Raw genomic sequence first — 18,394 nt, forward strand, 5'->3', positions numbered from 1 at the left:
TGTCGGGCTCCCAGCATGGAGCCTGCTTCTCCCTCTGCCTGTGTCTCTGCTTCTCTCTTTCTCTGCCTCTCTTTCTCTCTCTCTGTGTGTGTGTCTCTCTCATGAATAAATAAATAAAAAATCTTAAATAAAAAAGGAAGGAAGAACAAGTATTGTTAAAATGTCTATACTACCAAAAGCAATCTACACATTTAATGTAATCCCTATCAAAATACCACTAGCATTTTCATAGAGCTAGAACAATCCTGAAATGTGTATGCAAACACAAAGACTCCAAATAACCAGAGCAATCTTGAAAAAAGAAAAACAAAGCTGGAGGCATCATGATTTCAAACTTCAAGCTATATTACAAAACTGTAATCATCCAGACAGCATGGTACTAGCACAAAAAAAGGACACAAAGATCAATGGAATAGAATCAAGAACCCAGAAATGGACCCACAATTATATGGTCAACTCATCTTTGACAAAGCAGGAAAGAATATCCAATGGAAAAAATACAGTCTCCTCAACAGATGGTGCCAAGAAAACTTGAAAACAACATGTAAAAGAATGACAATGGATCACTTTTTCTACTATACACAAAAATAAATTCCAGATGCATGAAAGACATAAATGTGAGACAGGAAATCATCATAATCTTAGAGGAGAACACAAGCAGCAAACTCTTTGACCTTGGTCATGGCAACTTCTTACTAGACACGTATACAGAGGTAAGAGAAAGTAAAGGAAAAATGAACTATTGTGACTTGAGATAAAAGGTTTCTGCATAAGCAAAGGAAACAATCAACAAAACTAAAAGGCAAATTATGGAATAGGAGAAGATACTTGCAAATGACATACTGGATAAAGGTCTAGCATCCATCATCTATAAAGAACTTATCAAAATGAATACACAAAAAATGTATTTCCAGGCAAGAAATGGGAGGAAGACATGAATAGAAATTTCTCCAAAGAAGACATACATATGGCTAACTAAAACATGAAAAAATGTTCATCACTCATCTTCAGGGAAAAACAGATCAAAACCACAATGAGATACCACCTCATACCAGTCAGAATGGCTAAAATTAACAATTTAGGAAACGAGATGTTGGCAAGGATGTGGACAAAGGGGAAGCTCTTAAATTTTTCCTGGGAATGTAGCTTCTGCAGCCACTGTGGAAAACAATACGGAGGTTCCTCAAAGAGTTAAAAATAGAACTACCCTATGATCCAGCAACTCTATTCTTACACAATGGATAACAAAACTATTGATTAGAAGGGGCAAATTAACCCCTATGTTTATAGCAGCACTATCAACAACAGCCAAATTATGGAAAAAGCCCAATGTCCACTAATTGATGAGTGGAAAATTTAAATATGGTAAATATATACAGTGGAATATTACTCTGCCAACAAAAAGAATGAACTGTTGGCATGAGCAAGGACATGGATAGAACTAGAGTGTTTATGCTAAGTGAAATAAGTCAGTCAGAGAAAGGTAAATCTAAGTAATTTCACTCGAGTGGAATTTAAGAAACAAAATAGATGAACAGGGGAAGGGAAAGAAAAAATAGGATTAAAAACTGAGAGGGAAGCAAACTGTAAAAGATTTAATTATAGATGGTAGTAGGATGGTGATGGGAGGTGGAGTGGAAGGATGGGCTAAATGGGTGATGGGCATTAAGGAGGGCACCTGTGATAAGCACTATGTGTTACATGTAAGTGATGAATCAATAAATTCTACTCCTGAAACCAATACTAAACTACATATTAAGAAATTTGAATTTAAATAAAGTCTTGGAACAAAAAAAATCTTAAAAGGCAAGAACAATGTTCAAAATGGTTAAAAAATAAAAAGTGTTCTACTTGAGGCAAGATGGAGGAAGAATAGAAGTCATTGTTTTATCTGGTCCCCTTAATTTAGCTAGCTCTCAAATCATCCGGAACACCTATGAATTCAATGTGTGATATAAGGAAAGAATGGTTGGAACTATACAAATGAAAAAGTGACCACTTTTTGTAAGGTAGGAGTGGGGAGAAGAAAAATGGAGGGGATATATGAGAAGATAAACAGCAGGCAGAGGGAGTCTTTGTAAGCTGAATACGAGAAAATGATAGAGACGTGGGGCTCAAAATCAAGAACTTTAGAAATCTACTTCAGTGAGAGACTTCCTGGCCTGAAAGATGCTCAGTAGTGATGCAGGACAAAATGGCAGGTGGGACTATGGGGTCTCAAAATCCCGAGGCACAGAAAGAACAGGGGTGCCTGAGCCGGCAGTTTCCAAGCATTGAGAGGGGAAACAGGTTTAGGTCAGTGAGCCCAGGAGAGGGTTCTCAGCTTGTTTTGTAATAAACCCTGAACCACCACCGGACTGGGCAACTACTCTTCATGTTGTGTCCCTGTAAAGGAGTGGAATACAGCAATCCTCTGCTTTCCTCTGGGAGAGGAGAAGCAGGTGTGCAAACAGGTGAACACTCTCTGTCCCAGAGCCTTGGAATAGACAGAAACGAGGCAACTTTCAGCTTCCTCCAGGAGGGGTGGAGCAGGTGAACACATGAATGAGTGAGAACCCTCACTGCCAGAGCCCTGCATGTTGCACAAATCAGTGTCCCTCTATCTTCCCCTGGGGAGGATATGAGTGAGCATGTACCAAAGGAGTCTGCAGAGTTTGACACATATCATGATCTTCAGCTCCTGGGCTGGAGATCGGGGTGCGGCCATTTTTATTTTTACCTTCTAAGGAGGTACAGAAAGCCTTCAAAGAACAAAAGCCACACACAGCAAACAGCATACACAGAGCCTGGCCTCTGGGCAAAGGACAGTGAAACTCCACCCAGGCAGGGAAACCTTAGTATCAGTGCAATAGGCCCCTCCTCCACAGATTAGCTGGAAGAACAAGTGAATAGCAAGTTTATTTGACCGAAAAGGACTGGAACACTCCAGTGCTAGGAGAAAATACTATATAGAATTCGAGGGGGTTTTTTCTTATGACTTATCTTTCAGTTTAAAATTTTCCATTTTTTCTTTTTTCCTGTTGCAACTGGTTTCTTATCAGCTCTTTTAAGTATCTGTAAACTTTTATTTTTTACATTTATATTTTATAGATATATTCTCCACTTCTGGCTTCCTTTCACTATATTCAAAAAAGTAACTCATTTTAGACCTAAAGACACCTTCAAACTGAAAATGAGAGGGTAGACAACCACTTACCATACAAATGGACTTCAAAAGAAACCTAGGGTAGCAATTCTCATATCAGATAAATTAAAAATTTTTTAGATAAATTAAATTTTAAACCAAAGACAGTTGTAAGAGATGAAGAGGGATACTATATCACACTTAAAGGGGCTATCCAACAAGAAGATCTAACAATTATAAGTATTTATGCTAATTTGGGAGCAGCCAATTATATCAACCAATTAATAACCAAGGTAAAGAAATACACTGATAATAATACTTCAACACATCACTCACAGCAATGGACAGATCACCTAAACAGAAGATCAACAAGGAAACAAGGACTTTGAATGACACATGGAACCAGATGGACTTCACGGGTTATATATTCAGAACATTTGAACCTAATGCAACAGAATACATATTCTTCTCCAGTGCACATGTAACTCTCTCAATAACGGACCACATACTGGGTCACAAATCAGGTCTCAACTGATACGAAAAGACCAGGATCATTTCCTGCATTTTATCAGACGACAAGGCTTCAAAATTGGAACTCAAACACAAGAGGAAATTCTGAAGGAACTAAAACATTTGGAGGTTAAAGAGCATCCTTCTAAAGATTGAATGGGTCAACCTAGAGAAGAATGAAAAAGATTCACGCAAACTAATGAAAATGAAAGCACAACTATTCAAAATCTATGGGATACATCAAAGGTAGTCTTAAGAGGGAAGTACATTTCAATATTAGCCTCTCTCAAAAAAATTAGAAAAATCTCAAATATACAATCTAACCTTACACCTAAAAGAGCTGAAGAATAGCAAGGCCTAAACCAAGGAGAAGAGAAATAATAAAGATTAGAGCAAAAATCAATGAAACAGAAAGCAGAACAGTAGAACAGGTCAACAAAACTAGGAGTTGGTTCCTTGAAAAAATAAGAGATAAACCTCTATCCATACTTATCAAAAAGAAAAGAGAAAGGATTCAAATTAACAAAATCATGAATGAAACATGGACAATTATGACCAACACAAAGGATAAACAGATGATTTTAAGAACACATTATGAGCAACTATATGCCATCAAATTAGACAATCTGGAAGAAATAAGATGCATTCCTGGAAACTGATAAATTACCAAAACTGAAACAGGAAAAAATAGAAAATGTGAACAGACCAATAACTAGCAAGGAAATGGAAGCAGTCATCAAAACCTTCCAAGGAAACAAGGGTCCAGAGCCAGATGGCTTCCCAGGGGAATTCCAAATATTTGAAGAATTAGTACTATTCTTCTGAAGCTGTTTCAAAAGATAGAAATGGAAGGGAAACTTTCAAACTCATTCTATGAGGTCTGCATTACCTTGATCACAAAACCAGACAAATACTCCATAAAAAAGAAATACAGACCAATATCCCTGATGAACATGGATGTCAAAATTCTCACCAAGATACTAGCCAGTAGGGTCCAATAGTACATTAATAGGATTACTCACAATGACCAAGTAGGATTTATTTCTGGGATTCAACGGTAGTTCAATACTCGCAAGTCAATCAGCATGATAGATTACATTAATAAAAGAAAACAGAAGAACCATATGATCCTCTAAATTAGCACAGAGTAAGCATTTGATAAAATACAGTATCCTTTCTTGATTAAAACTATCCACAGTGTAGGGATAAAGGGAACATACCTCAATATCATAAAAGCTATCTATGAAAAGCCCACAGCGAGTATCATTATCAATGGGAAAAACTGAGACCTTTTTCCCTAGGGTCAAGAACATGACAGGGATGCCCACTCCCACCACTATTGTTCAACACAGTACTAGAAGTCGTAGACTCAGCAATCACACAACGAAAAGGAATAAGAGGCATCCAAACTGGAAAAGAAGAAGGCAAACTTCCACTCTTTGCATATAACATGATACTCTATGTGGAAAACCCAAAAGACTGCACTCCAAAATTGCTAAAACTCATACAGCAATTCAGCAACAAGGCAGAATACAAAACCAATGCAAGAACTCAGCTGCATTTCTACAGACTAACAATGAGTCAGAAGAGAAATCAAGGAATCGATCCTAATTACAACTGCACCAAGAACCATAATATATCTAGGAATAAACCTCACCAAAGAGGTAAAGGATCTGTACTCTAAAAACTATAGGACACTTATGAAAGAAAATGAAGAAGACACAAAGAAATGAAAAAAACATGCCACATTCTTGGACTAGAAGAATAAATACTGTTAAAATGTCTATGCTACCCAGAGCAATCTACACATTCAATGTAATCCCTGTCAAATACCATGGACATTTTTCACAGAGTTTTCACGTCTTCAAAGGAAAGGGAAACAAAAGTAAAAATTAATTATTGGGACTTCATCAAGATAAAAAGCTTCTGCACAGCAAAGGAAACTGTCAACACAACTAAAAGGCAACCTACACAATGGGAAAAGATATTTCCAAATGACATATCAGATAAAGGGCTAGCATCCAAAATCTATAAGGAACTTACCAAACTCAACACGCAAAAAACACAGTCCAGTCAAGAAATGGGCAGAAGACATGAAAAGACATTTCTCCAAAGAAGACCTACACATGGCCAACAAGCACATGAGAAAATGCTCTGCATCACTTGCCATCAGGGAAATATAAATCAAAACCACAATGAGATACCACCTCACACCAGTGAAAATGGGGAAAATTAACAAGACAGGAAACAACAAATGTTGGCAAGGATGTGGAGAAAAGGGAACCCTCTTCCACTGTTGGGAATACAAGCTTATACAGCTACTCTGGAAAACAGTAAGGAGGTTCCTCCAAAAAAGGTAAAAATAGAGCCATCCCATCACGTACCAATTGCACTACTGGGGATTTACCCCAAAGATACAGATATAGTGAAACAAATGGGCATCCGCACTCCAATGTTCATAGCAGCAATGTCCATAATAGCCAAACTGCAGAAGGAGCCGAGACATCCCTCGACAGATGAATGTATAAAGAAGATGTGGTATACACATACAATCAAATATTACTCAGCCATAAGGAAGGATGAATACCTACCATTTATATCGACATGGATGGTTCTGGAGGGCATTATGCTAAGTGAAATAAGTCAATTGGAGGAAGACAAGTATCAAACAGTTTCTCTCATATGTGGAATATAAGAAATAGTGCAAGAGACCATAAGAGAAGGAGAGGAGACTGAATGGGGAAAATCAGAGAGGGAGACAAACCATGAGAGACTATTAACTCTGGGAAACAAACTGAAGGTTGCTAAAGGGGAGGTGGGAGAGGATTGGGTAACTGGGGGATAGGCATTAAGGAGGGCCCCGTGATGTGATGAGCACTGGGTATTATACTGTATGTTGACAAACTGAATTTAAATAAATAAAGTGTTTTTAATAGTGAAAAATACTTTACATTCTCATTACTATAGGATCACAGTGTGTTAGAAATTGTAAAGACGTTCATTTCCACCTCAAATTCTTCACAGTTTTTTACTGCTTCTGCCTTATAACCCCATTCCTTCACTTAATTAGAATCCTTCCTCATAGATCACCTTCTTAAATTTGCACTCCCTATTTATTCTCTTATTAACTACCTGAAAGTACATATTTCATATTTGATTAAAATTTCTCAACTGTACTGTAATATAAGCTTCCTGAGAGAGGGATCTTGTTATTCTTGTTTACTGCTGCTGGGTCTCCAGACCCCATTAAGTCTGCCTCAGACACAGAATACAATCCAATATAAATTCTTGAATTCATGAATGCGTAAGAAGAGAATATCTTCATGTTCTTACCTGTAATGTCTTACCAAGGCCCATGCAGTGTGCTAGAATGCATCCCGAACCTGGAGATTTCTTTGTTTTTTTTACAGACTCACAGCAGCAATCCCACATAAACTGAACACCTAAAAATGACATATTCATTAAGTTTAAAGATCCACATTAAAAATATTCCTTCATAAATATATCAAAAACATAACTAAAACTTTAAGAAATAGAATTTAACTATGAGATAAAGAATCTCATAAATATATAGGAGATTACTTACTAAGGTTAATTGCAAAAAAAAAAAAAAAAGACAGTAAACTGAAGTAGACAACAGGGTGACTTTCTTTCATTCATCTTATCTATTACAGCAAACCTTCATTCCCTGGGACAATCCAAAGAAACCTGAATAATCTAAAATAGAAACATGATCTATAATTTTATCTAATTTATAGATTCCTATCAAATATTCTTTCAAGTTTATTGAGCTGATTAGTAAAACAACCCAGGAGATAATTTATTATCTCTCCCTTTATTCAACAGTAAAGACTAAACAAGAAAAGGGGCTCATTACCCAAGGAGTAGAGCTGTAGAACTTTCCTTATGAATTCATTCACACGCACACTAAAAATTGCCTTACTGATTCCACTTTAACAAAACAAGAATAGGGATAATTTGTTAATTTGATGTTAATTTGATAATTTGTTCCCAAATACCAATGTTAGAATACTATTAACAAGCATACTCACAAATGTTGAAAGAGGATTTCCTAAAGAAGGCTTTTAGCTAATGGTGGTACCTCTACCTGCCCTGCAGCTGCCCTTACCCAATCATTGTAGACTATGTGAAATGCGCTTGCTATATATACCCATTTGTAAAGGGCACTTACTTATTTCCCCTTCTATAACACTCATTTTCTTTGCACTGAATTGTGTCTCCTCATTAATTTATGAGCTCTATAGGAGGCTGGGTTCACGTTTGTTTTGCTCACAAATGTGCCTCTAGTGCTTAGCAGGATGAGAGGCACACAGGAAACACCAAATTTGGTAAAACTTAATTAAAAATGATTTAATCATGGGGCACCTGACTCGGTTAAGCTTCTGACTCTTGATGTCAGCTCTTAGGGTTGTGAGTTCAAGCCCCACTGAGCTCTACTGGGCATGGTGCCTACTTTAAAAATGCTTTAATTATACAATTGTTTCTTACCATCTACTTGATGTGGTTTCAATTTGATGACCATATTTCTATGAACCTGCACTAAAGGTTCTTTGGTTTCTTCATCTTCATCTAAAACCAACTTGGTTGTTATTGGACACTTGGTGGGTGAAGCATCTTCAATTTCTATCACCTACAATAAAGGGAATTACAGTTAGCTAACTCACAGAAATCTTTCAAGCAATGTTGAAGTAGTACTATTACTAAGGGAAATTTTCCAAAATAGAGACACATCTACTTACACACCATATATCCAATACTTTGCCTCAATAAGATCACAATAGATCACAGGTTAACATATGTTTTTCAAAATTAAATACTTGTACAAGACTTTGAGCCACTGTGGAAATATCAGTAATTTAGTTCATTAGTTCTCATCCAATATATACTAACACACATGACAGGAAAAGCTGTGGAAAAAAAACAGTGCTCTAAAATAACCTTTAGTACCATTCTACAAATTTGAGTAAACAAATGGATCCCAACCAAGGATGTTTCTATTTTTCTAGAAGACATCTGAAAATGTGCAAGGGCACTTTAAGGTTCTGAGAAATAATCATCAGGACTGGTATTTAATGTAAGCAGAAAGGAAGGTAAATACAGATGTTCAATAATATAAAAGACAATCTCAAACAAGAACTGTTCCACCCAAAATGCCAAATGACTCCCACTCTAAAACAGTGTAAATATGTGTTGTGAAAGGGAAAAATTTTCAGAAACACTGGTTTGAGAAACAGAGACTCAAAAAACACGACAACATACAATATCTTCTAACTGCAAAAGGGAAACAATTATCTAAATTTAGTTTCTTATTTAAAAGAACGTTTAGGCAATCTAGAAGAAATGGACGCATTCCTGGAAAGCCACAAACTACCAAAACTGGAACAGGAAGAAATAGAAAACCTGAACAGGCCAATAACCAGGGAGGATTGAAGCAGTCATCAAAAACCTCCCAAGACACAAAAGTCCAGGGCCATATGGCTTCCCAGGGGAATTCTATCAAACGTTTAAGAAGAAACCATACCTATTCTACTAAAGCTGTTCGGAAAGACACAAAGAAATGGAGTACTTCCAAATTCGTTCCATGAGGCCAGCATCACCTTAATTTCAAAACCAGACAAAGACCCCACCAAAAAGGAGAATTACAGACCAATATTCCTGATGAACATGGATGCAAAAATTCTCAACAAGATACTAGCCAATAGGATCCAATAGTACATTAAGAAAATTATTCACCATGACCAAGTAGGATTTATCCCCGGGACACAAGGCTGGTTCAACACTTGTAAAACAATCAATGTGATTCATCATATCAGCAAGAGAGAAAACAAGAACCATAGGATCCTCTCATTAGATGCAGAGAAAGCATTTGACAAACTACAGCATCCATTCCTGATCAAAACTCTTCAGAGTGTTTGCTTCAACGTGGATGGAACTGGAGGGTATTATGCTGAGTGAAGTAAGTCAGTCGGAGAAGGACAAACATTATATGTTCTCATTCATTTGGGGAATATAAATAATAGTGAAAGGGAAAATAAGGGAAGGGAGAAGAAATGTGTGGGAAATATCAGAAAGGGAGACAGAACGTAAAGACTGCTAACTGTGGGAAACGAACTAGGGGTGGTAGAAGGGGAGGAGGGCGGGGGGTGGGAGTGAATGGGTGACGGGCACTGGGTGTTATTCTGTATGTTAGTAAATTGAACACCAATAAAAAAAAATAAAAAATAAAAAAAAATTAAAAAAAAAAAAAAAAAAAACTCTTCAGAGTGTAGGGATAGAGGGAACATTCCTCAACATTTTAAAAGCCATCTACGAAAAGCCCACAGCAAATATCATTCTCAATGGGGAAGCACTGGGAGCCTTTCCCCTAAGATCAGGAACAAGACAGGGATGTCCACTCTCACCACTGCTAGTACTGGAAGTCCTAGCCTCAGCAATCAGACAACAAAAAGACATTAAAGGTATTCAAATTGGCAAAGAAGAAGTCAAACTCTCCCTCTTCGCCGATGACATGATACTCTACATAGAAAACCCAAAAGCCTCCACCCCAAGATTGCTAGAACTCATACAGCAATTTGGTAGCGTGGCAGGATACAAAATCAATGCCCAGAAATCAATGGCATTTCTATACACTAAGAATAAGACTGAAGAAAGAGAAACTAAGGAGTCAATCCCATTGACAATTACACCCAAAAGCATAAGATACCTAGGAATAAACCTCACCAAAGAGGTAAAGGATCTATACCCTAAAAACTATAGAACACTTTTGAAAGAAATTGAGGAAGACACAAAGAGATGGAAAAATATTCCATGCTCATGTATTGGCAGAATTAATATTGTGAAAATGTCAATGTTACCCCGGGCAATTTACAAGTTTAATGCAATTCCTATCGAAATACCATGGACTTTCTTCAGAGAGTTAGAACAAATTATTTTAAGATTTGTGTGGAATCAGAAAAGACCCCGAATAGCCAGGGGAATTTTAAAAAAGAAAACCGTATCTGGGGGCATCACAATGCCAGATTTCAGGTTGTACTACAAAGCTCTGGTCATCAAGACAGTGTGGTACTGGCACAAAAACAGACACATAGATCAATGGAACAGAATAGAGAACCCAGAAGTGGACCCTGAACTTTATGGTCAACTAATATTTGATAAAGAAGGAAAGACTATCCATTGGAAGAAAGACAGTCTCTTCAATAAATGGTGCTCGGAAAATTGGACATTCACATGCAGAAGAATGAAACTAGACCACTCTCTTTCACCATACACAAAGATAAACTCAAAATGGATGAAAGATCTAAATGTGAGACAAGATTCCATCAAAATCCTAGAGGAGAACACAGTCAACACCCTTTTTGAACTCGGCCATAGTAACTTCTTGCAAGATACATCCACGAAGGCAAAAGAAACAAAAGCAAAAATGAACTATTGGGACTTCATCAAGATAAGAGGTTTTTGCACAGCAAAGGATACAGTCAACAAAACTCAAAGACAACCTACAGAACGGGAGAAGATTTTTGCAAATGACGTATCAGATAAAGGGCTAGTTTCCAAGATCTATAAAGAACTTAATAAAATCAACACCAAAGAAACAAACAATCCAATCATGAAATGGGCAAAAGACATGAACAGAAATCTCACAGAGGAAGACATAGACATGGCCAACATGCACATGAGAAAATGCTCTCCATCACTTGCCATCAGGGAAATACAAATCAAAACCACAATGAGATACCCCCTCACACCAGTGAGAATGGGGAAAATCAACAAGGCAGGAAACCACAAATGTTGGAGAGGATGCAGAGAAAAGGGAACCCTCTTGCACTGTCGGTGGGAATGTGAACTGGTGCAGCCACTTTGGAAAACTGTGTTGCGGTTCCTCAAAGAGTTAAAAATAGACCTGCCCTACGACCCAGCAATTGCACTGTTGGGAATTTACCCCAAAGATACAGATGCAATGAAACGCTGGGACACCTGCACCCCGATGTTTCTAGCAGCAATGCCCACAATAGCCAAACTGTGGAAGGAGCCTCGGTGTCCATCGAAAGAAGAATGGATAAAGAAGATGTGGTTTATGTATATTACTCAGCCATTAGAAACGACAAATACCCACCATTTGCTCAACATGGATGGAACTGTAGGATATTATGCTGGGTGAAGTAAGTCAATCGGAGAAGGACAAACATTGTATGTTCTCATTCATTTGGGGAATATAAATAATAGTGAAAGGGAATAAAAGGGAAGGGAGAAGAAATGTGTGGGAAATATCAGAAAGGGAGACAGAACATAAAGACTCCTAACTCTCGGAAACGAACGAGGGGTGGTGGAAGGGGAAGAGAGCGGGGAGTGGGGGTGAATGGGTGACAGGCACTGAGGGGGGCACTTGACGGGATGAGCACTGGGTGTTATTCTGCATGTTGGTAAATTGAACACCAATAAAAAATAAATTTATTATAAAAACAAAACAAAACAAAATAAAAAATAAAAGAAAGTTTAAAAAGATAATAAATAAATAAGATATGAATATACCTATCTCCCTATCTCTGTACATTTTTACTGTTTTATCCCTATGTCTATCCATTACATACTACACCCAAGAACTGTATAAGATAGGTACAAATATTCCCATTTTACAAATAAAAAGTCAAAGACGCAGAAGTTAAATAACTTACACAAGGACATACAACGATTAAATATCACAATAACTAAGATACCCAGAGTGTCAGGCACTATGGAGTCCTTGATCTTAACCACTACACACTACTACTTTAATGAAGGAAATGCTTATATAAACAAATATTTTTATGGTTCCATGTAAATCAATAAAGATTCATGATTTTATTTTTTATAAGATTCATGATTTTAATATTACAGACATTATGATAATGAAGGAATACAATTTACCAAGTATTTTCTTTCTTATTTAAAACTGAAACTATGGATTACATAATATTCACCATGGAAATTTTCAAATGTAAAAAAGTATTAGACAGAATAGCATAATAAACCCTACTACCCATTATCCAGTTTCAAATATTACCAACTTCTGGTCAATTTGTTTTCACTGATAGCTTCCTACTCATCATCCAGCTCCTCAGATCCCACAAGTGATTTTGAAGCAAAACTGAGAAAGCATGGAGTTCCATCTTAAATGTTTTCAACGTCTCTTTAAAAGGAAATTCTCTTTTTAAACCATAACTGCATTATCATTATTGCATGCAAAAAAAATAAAACATAAGTCACAAATCTGTGATAAATTACCTGAATAGATACTGCACTTACATAAAACTGTAAAATAGACAAATCAAGATTAATAATAGGTGACACCATAGTGAAGTATAAATACCACAGTCCATTTAGATTCAAACTCCATTTTCACAAGTTACTTAAACCCTCTTAGCTTCAGTTTTTTTCATCTACTAACTGGGAAAGATTATAAACAGCCCTCATGAAGTTGTGGAGATTGAATAAGACAATGCATGCAAAGTAACTGACACAGACTAACTATTCACTAAGTTTTTATTATACCCTTCCGTGGATGTGTCCAAGATTCCTATCACTGGGTCAAATCCATAATTCAAAATGGAAAATTCCCTGAATGTCTTGTCCTTTTTGCAAGGTGTAGTGCCTGCAATCCTAAAATGGTCTCTAAGATCCCATCCTCTGGAGTAAACATCCTGTATTGTCTGATCGCTTTGAGTACGGTTGAGATCTGTAAATATGATAGGGTGCCATTCCCATAATTGAGTTAGTAATCAGTTGGGTTTGTTTTAATCAAAAATAGGATTCTCCTGGTAGGGCCTGACCTAATCAAAATGAGCCCTTTAACAGACTGAAGTGTAAGAAATACTCTTTTACTAGTCTCGAAGCCATGTTGTGGAGAGAAGTATCTAGGAGCTAAGGACGTCAATGCTACAACTACAAAAAATTGAATTCTGACAAGAAGAGACCCTAAAAAGTACACAAAGTCTTATATGAAAATCTAAGCTCTGGCTAAAACTTAATTTCTGGGATCCCTGGGTGGTGCAGCGGTTTGGCGCCTGCCTTTGGCCCAGGGCGCGATCCTGGAGACCCGGGATCGAATCCCACGTCGGGCTTCCGGTGCATGGAGCCTGCTTCTCCCTCTGCCTGTGTCTCTGCCTCTCTCTCTCTCTCTCTCACTGTGTGCCTATCATAAATAAATAAAAAATTAAAAAAAAATAAAACTTAATTTCTACTCAGACACTGAGCAGGTGACCCAGTAGAGCCATACTCAGTTAAGTCACTCTGAAATTCTTGATTTACAGGACTATGAGATAATAATATTGTCTTAAGAGGCTAAGTTTGTGGTAATATTTTAACATATAACTAGAAAATTAATACACAAAGCTTTAATTAAGACTTTGGAAACAGGCACCTGGGGTGGCTCAGTAGTTGAGCACCTGCCTTTGGCTCAGGTTGTGATCCCAGAGTCCCGGGATTGCGTTCCACAGGCACCTTGCAGGGAGCCTGCTTCTCCTTCTGCGTAAGTCTCTGCCTCTCTCATGCATAAATAAATAAAATCTTGGGGTTATTTGTCCTTGGCAAGTCAAGTTCCAAATGACCTTTAAAAAAAAAGACTTTGAATCACTATGTTCATTAATGATTTGCATATTTTTGTTTTTTAAGTACTGTCCTTGGATTGGGGATTAGTGAATCTTCATCCTGAATGCAGGAGGAGAAAATCTATCTTTTTTTACCATTTTATTTTTTTTCACCATCAAAATTGTAGTCTTTATTCCTCATCCCTTACTTCCCCAAACCCCCATGCCCACCTACCCTATGGTAACCATCAGTTTGTTCTCTATAGTTATGAGTCTGTTTCTTGATTTGTCTTTTTTTCTTTGCTCATTTGTTTTGTTTCTTAAATTTGACATATGCGTGAGATCATATAGTACTGGCCTCTAAATGACTTATTTCGATCAGCATTATACTCTCTATCCCTAGCCATGTTGTTGCAAATGGCAAGATTTCATTCTTTTTATGGCTGAATTTTATATATGTATATATAAAACAATTTGCCTTATCCATTTATCTGTCGATGGACACTTGAGCTGCTTCCATAGTTTGGCTACTATAAATAATGCTGCTATAAACATAGGGGTAAATATCCAGTAGTGTGATTCCTAGATCATAGGGTAGCTCTATTTTTTATTTTTTGAGGAATATCCATACTGTTTTTCAATATGGCTTCACCAATTTGCATTCCCACCAACAAACAGCACAAGGAGGTTCATTATTCTCCACATTCTCATGAACACTTATTGTTTCTTGTGTTTTTCATTTTAGCCATTCTGACAGGTGTGAGGTGGTATCTCATTGTAGTTTTTAATGTACATTTTCCTGATGATCATTGATGTTGAGAATACTATCATGTAAAGTTATTCAATCACTACACTGTATACCTGAAACTAAATTAAAAGACTGTATATCAACTATACTTAAATAAAAATACAAAAGGGATTTAACAATAGTATGAGCATATGGAATAATCAACAAACATGAAGGTGGCAACTGAAATTATCAACCTATGGAGCAGAAAGAAAAAAGAATGAAGAAAAATAAAAGACTAAGGGACTTGTGGAATACCATCAAGTGGACTGACATATACATGAGAGTCAAAGAAAAGAATGAGAAAGGGGCAGAAAGTTTACTTGAGGAAATACTGGCCCAAAGCTCCACAAAAGTGAGTAAAGACTAGAATCTGCAAATCCAAGGAATGCAACAAACTAGAAATGAGATAAACTAAAAGAGACCCAGACTGAGCACATTATAATCAAAGTTTTGAAGGCACAGCAAGGAGAATCTTGAAAGTAGCAAGTGAGAAGTAACTTGTCAGATACAAGGATCATCAATAACATTATCAGCTGACTCTGCATAAGACACTTGGAGGCTAAAAGGTAGTGTGATAATTTTTTTAAAGATTTATTTATTGGGATCCCTGGGTGGCGCAGCGGTTTAGCGCCTGCCTTTGGCCCAGGGCGCGATCCTGGAGACCCGGGATCGAATCCCACGTCGGGCTCCCGGTGAATGGAGCCTGCTTCTCCCTCTGCCTGTGTCTCTGCCTCTCTCTCTCTCTGTGTGACTATCATAAATAAATAAAAATTAAAAAAAATAAAAATAAAAATAAAAAAAAAAATATTTATTTATTTATTTGAGTGGGAGGGAGAGCACAAAAGTGAGAGAAAGAGTGCAGAGGGGAGGGGCAGAGGAAGGAATAGTCTTAAGCAGACTGCCTGCAGAGCACAGAGCCCAATATAGGACTCAATTTCACAACCCTGAGGTCACAACCTGAGCCAAAACCAATAATCAGACATTTAACTGACTTTGCCATCCAGGCAACCCAGTAATATATTTTAAAGTTTTCAAATAAAATAACTGTCAGCTGAAAAATTTATATCAAACAAAATATCCTTCAAAAAAGAGGAAAAAAATGGAAATACTCCTAAATTGAGGGAGTTCATTAAAACTAAACAAGAAATACTAAAGGAAAGTGTTCAGTTAAAATGAAATGATGTTATATAGTAACTCAAAGATGTATAAAGAAATAAAGGACAGCCTGGGTGGCTCAGCGGTTTAGCACTACCTTTGGCCCAGGGTGTAATCCTGGAGTCCCGGGATCAAGTCCCACATTGGGCTCCCTGCATGGGGCCTGCTACTCCCTCTGCCTGTGTCTCTGCCTCTCTCTCTCTCTGTGTGTGTTTCTCATGAGTAAATAAATAAAATCCTTTAAAAAAAGAAAGAAAGAAATATGGAAAAGGGCAAATATGAAACCCACTATTGTTGCAATTTTGGCTTGTAACTCTAGGCTTGCTCTCTATGCATTTAAAAAGACAAAAGCATAAAAGATAATTAGAAATATGTTATTGGGCATAAAATATATCAAAATGTAATTTGTTGGGGGGGATCCCTGGGTGGCGCAGCGGTTTGGCGCCTGCCTTTGGCCCAGGGCGCGATCCTGGAGACCCGGGATCGAGTCCCACGTCGGGCTCCCGGTGCATGGAGCCTGCTTCTCCCTCTGCCTGTGTCTCTGCCTCTCTCTCTCTCTCTGTGACTATCATAAATAAATAAATTTTAAAAAAATGTAATTTGTGACGTGAATAATATACAAGCGGAGAATAGAGCTGTATTATTTTGTATATGATTTAATTAATTTCATATCAATTCAAACTATATCACTATGACTTTAGGATGTTGTATTTAACCCCATGGTAACCACAAAGAAAGTATCTAATGATTATGTACAAAAATGAGATGGGAATCAAAACATCTCTGTTTTAAAAAGTCAACTAAACAAAAACAGAAGGCATCAGTGGAGAAAATGATGGAAAAAAGCAGTAAGCCATACAAAAGGTATCAAAGTGGTGGAAGTAAATTATTACTCATCTATTACTTAAAATAGAAATGGATTAAATTCTCAATCAAAAGGCATGAATTAAAAGATGAGGTAAATACTGGTTATCCACAAAAGACTCAATATGGATCAAAAGACAGAAACAGGCTGAAAATGAAAGAATGATAAAAGATATTCCATGAAAACCATAACTAAGAAGGCATGGGTGACTATGTAGACATCAGACAAATCTTGACTTTAAGTCAAGAAACTATTATAACTGTCAAAAAGATACTGTATATTGATAAAAGAGTCAATTAATCAAGAAGATATAACACTCATAAACATATAGGCACCAACAACAGAGCCCTAGGATATATGAAACAAATACTGACAGAATTAAAAGGAGTTCTATAATAATAGTTTGGAGACATCAACACTCTACTTTCAAAAATGCATAAAGCAAGAGAAAAAAGATCAATAAGAAAATAGAAAACCTGAACAACACTATAAAACAATCTACCAAAACAGACATATATGTAACACTCACACAACAGGTTACAGATTTTCACCAAGCGCATGTGAAACATTCTGAAGGACAGACCACATGATGGGGTGCAGAACAAGCCTTAAAAATTCTAAGGACTGAAATCATAAAAAGTATCTTTTCTACTCACAACTGAAAGAAGTAGAAAAAGAAGAACAAACTAAACCCAAACTAGTGAATGATAGGAAATAAAAAAGATTAGAGTAGACAAGTAAAACAGACACTAGGGGAAAAAAGAAAATCAATATAATCAAAAGTTGGTTCTTCAAAAAGTAAAATAGTCATAAACCTTAGATTGACTAAGACAAAAAGAGAGGATGGAAATTACTATAATCTGAAATAAAACTGGGACATTACTAGCACAATTTTATAGAAAAAGAGTTATGAAAAATACAACAAAATAACCTAGATGAAATAGAAAAACTTCTAGAAACACAATCTACCAGAAGAAACTCATGAAGGAGGGCAAAATCTATACAGACCACTAAACCAGTAAGAACATTCAATCTGTAATAAAGAAACAAAGAAAAGAAAAGAATCCAGGAGTCCCTATTCTACCTGGTCTTATTCTTTAAAAGAATAAGACCAGATAGCTTCACTGATGAATTCTACCAAATATTTTAAAAATAATGCCAATCTTTTTCAAACTGTTCAATGAAACGGAAAAGGAGTGAACACTTTGGAATTCACTAAGTAAAATCAGCAATAAACTAATTTGAAATCGTGATAAACTATAAGAAAACTACAGATTCTGTATGAATACAGATTAAAAAATCCTCAAGAAAATTCTAGCAAACCAAATTCAGCAGCATATTACCATGATTGCCCAAAGTAAAAATGG

General features: G+C 36.7%; 1 protein-coding gene across 6 annotated transcripts in view; it reads right to left on the reverse strand.

The window, feature by feature from the left end:
• ATRX (ATRX chromatin remodeler) overlaps positions 1–18,394 on the reverse strand; it is a 332,654-nt gene that overhangs the window by 133,160 nt on the left and 181,100 nt on the right. For all 6 annotated transcript variants that reach the window (XM_038587761.1, XM_038587760.1, XM_038587757.1 and 3 more), the window contains 2 exons: positions 8,144–8,285; positions 6,968–7,077 (listed from right to left, as the gene is read on the reverse strand). In XM_038587761.1, the coding sequence (XP_038443689.1) occupies positions 6,968–7,077; positions 8,144–8,285 (252 nt within the window). The remainder of the gene's footprint in view (positions 1–6,967; positions 7,078–8,143; positions 8,286–18,394) is intronic.

This window comes from Canis lupus, chromosome X (assembly GCF_011100685.1).
Source record: "Canis lupus familiaris isolate Mischka breed German Shepherd chromosome X, alternate assembly UU_Cfam_GSD_1.0, whole genome shotgun sequence".
Classification (NCBI taxonomy): domain Eukaryota; kingdom Metazoa; phylum Chordata; class Mammalia; order Carnivora; family Canidae; genus Canis; species Canis lupus.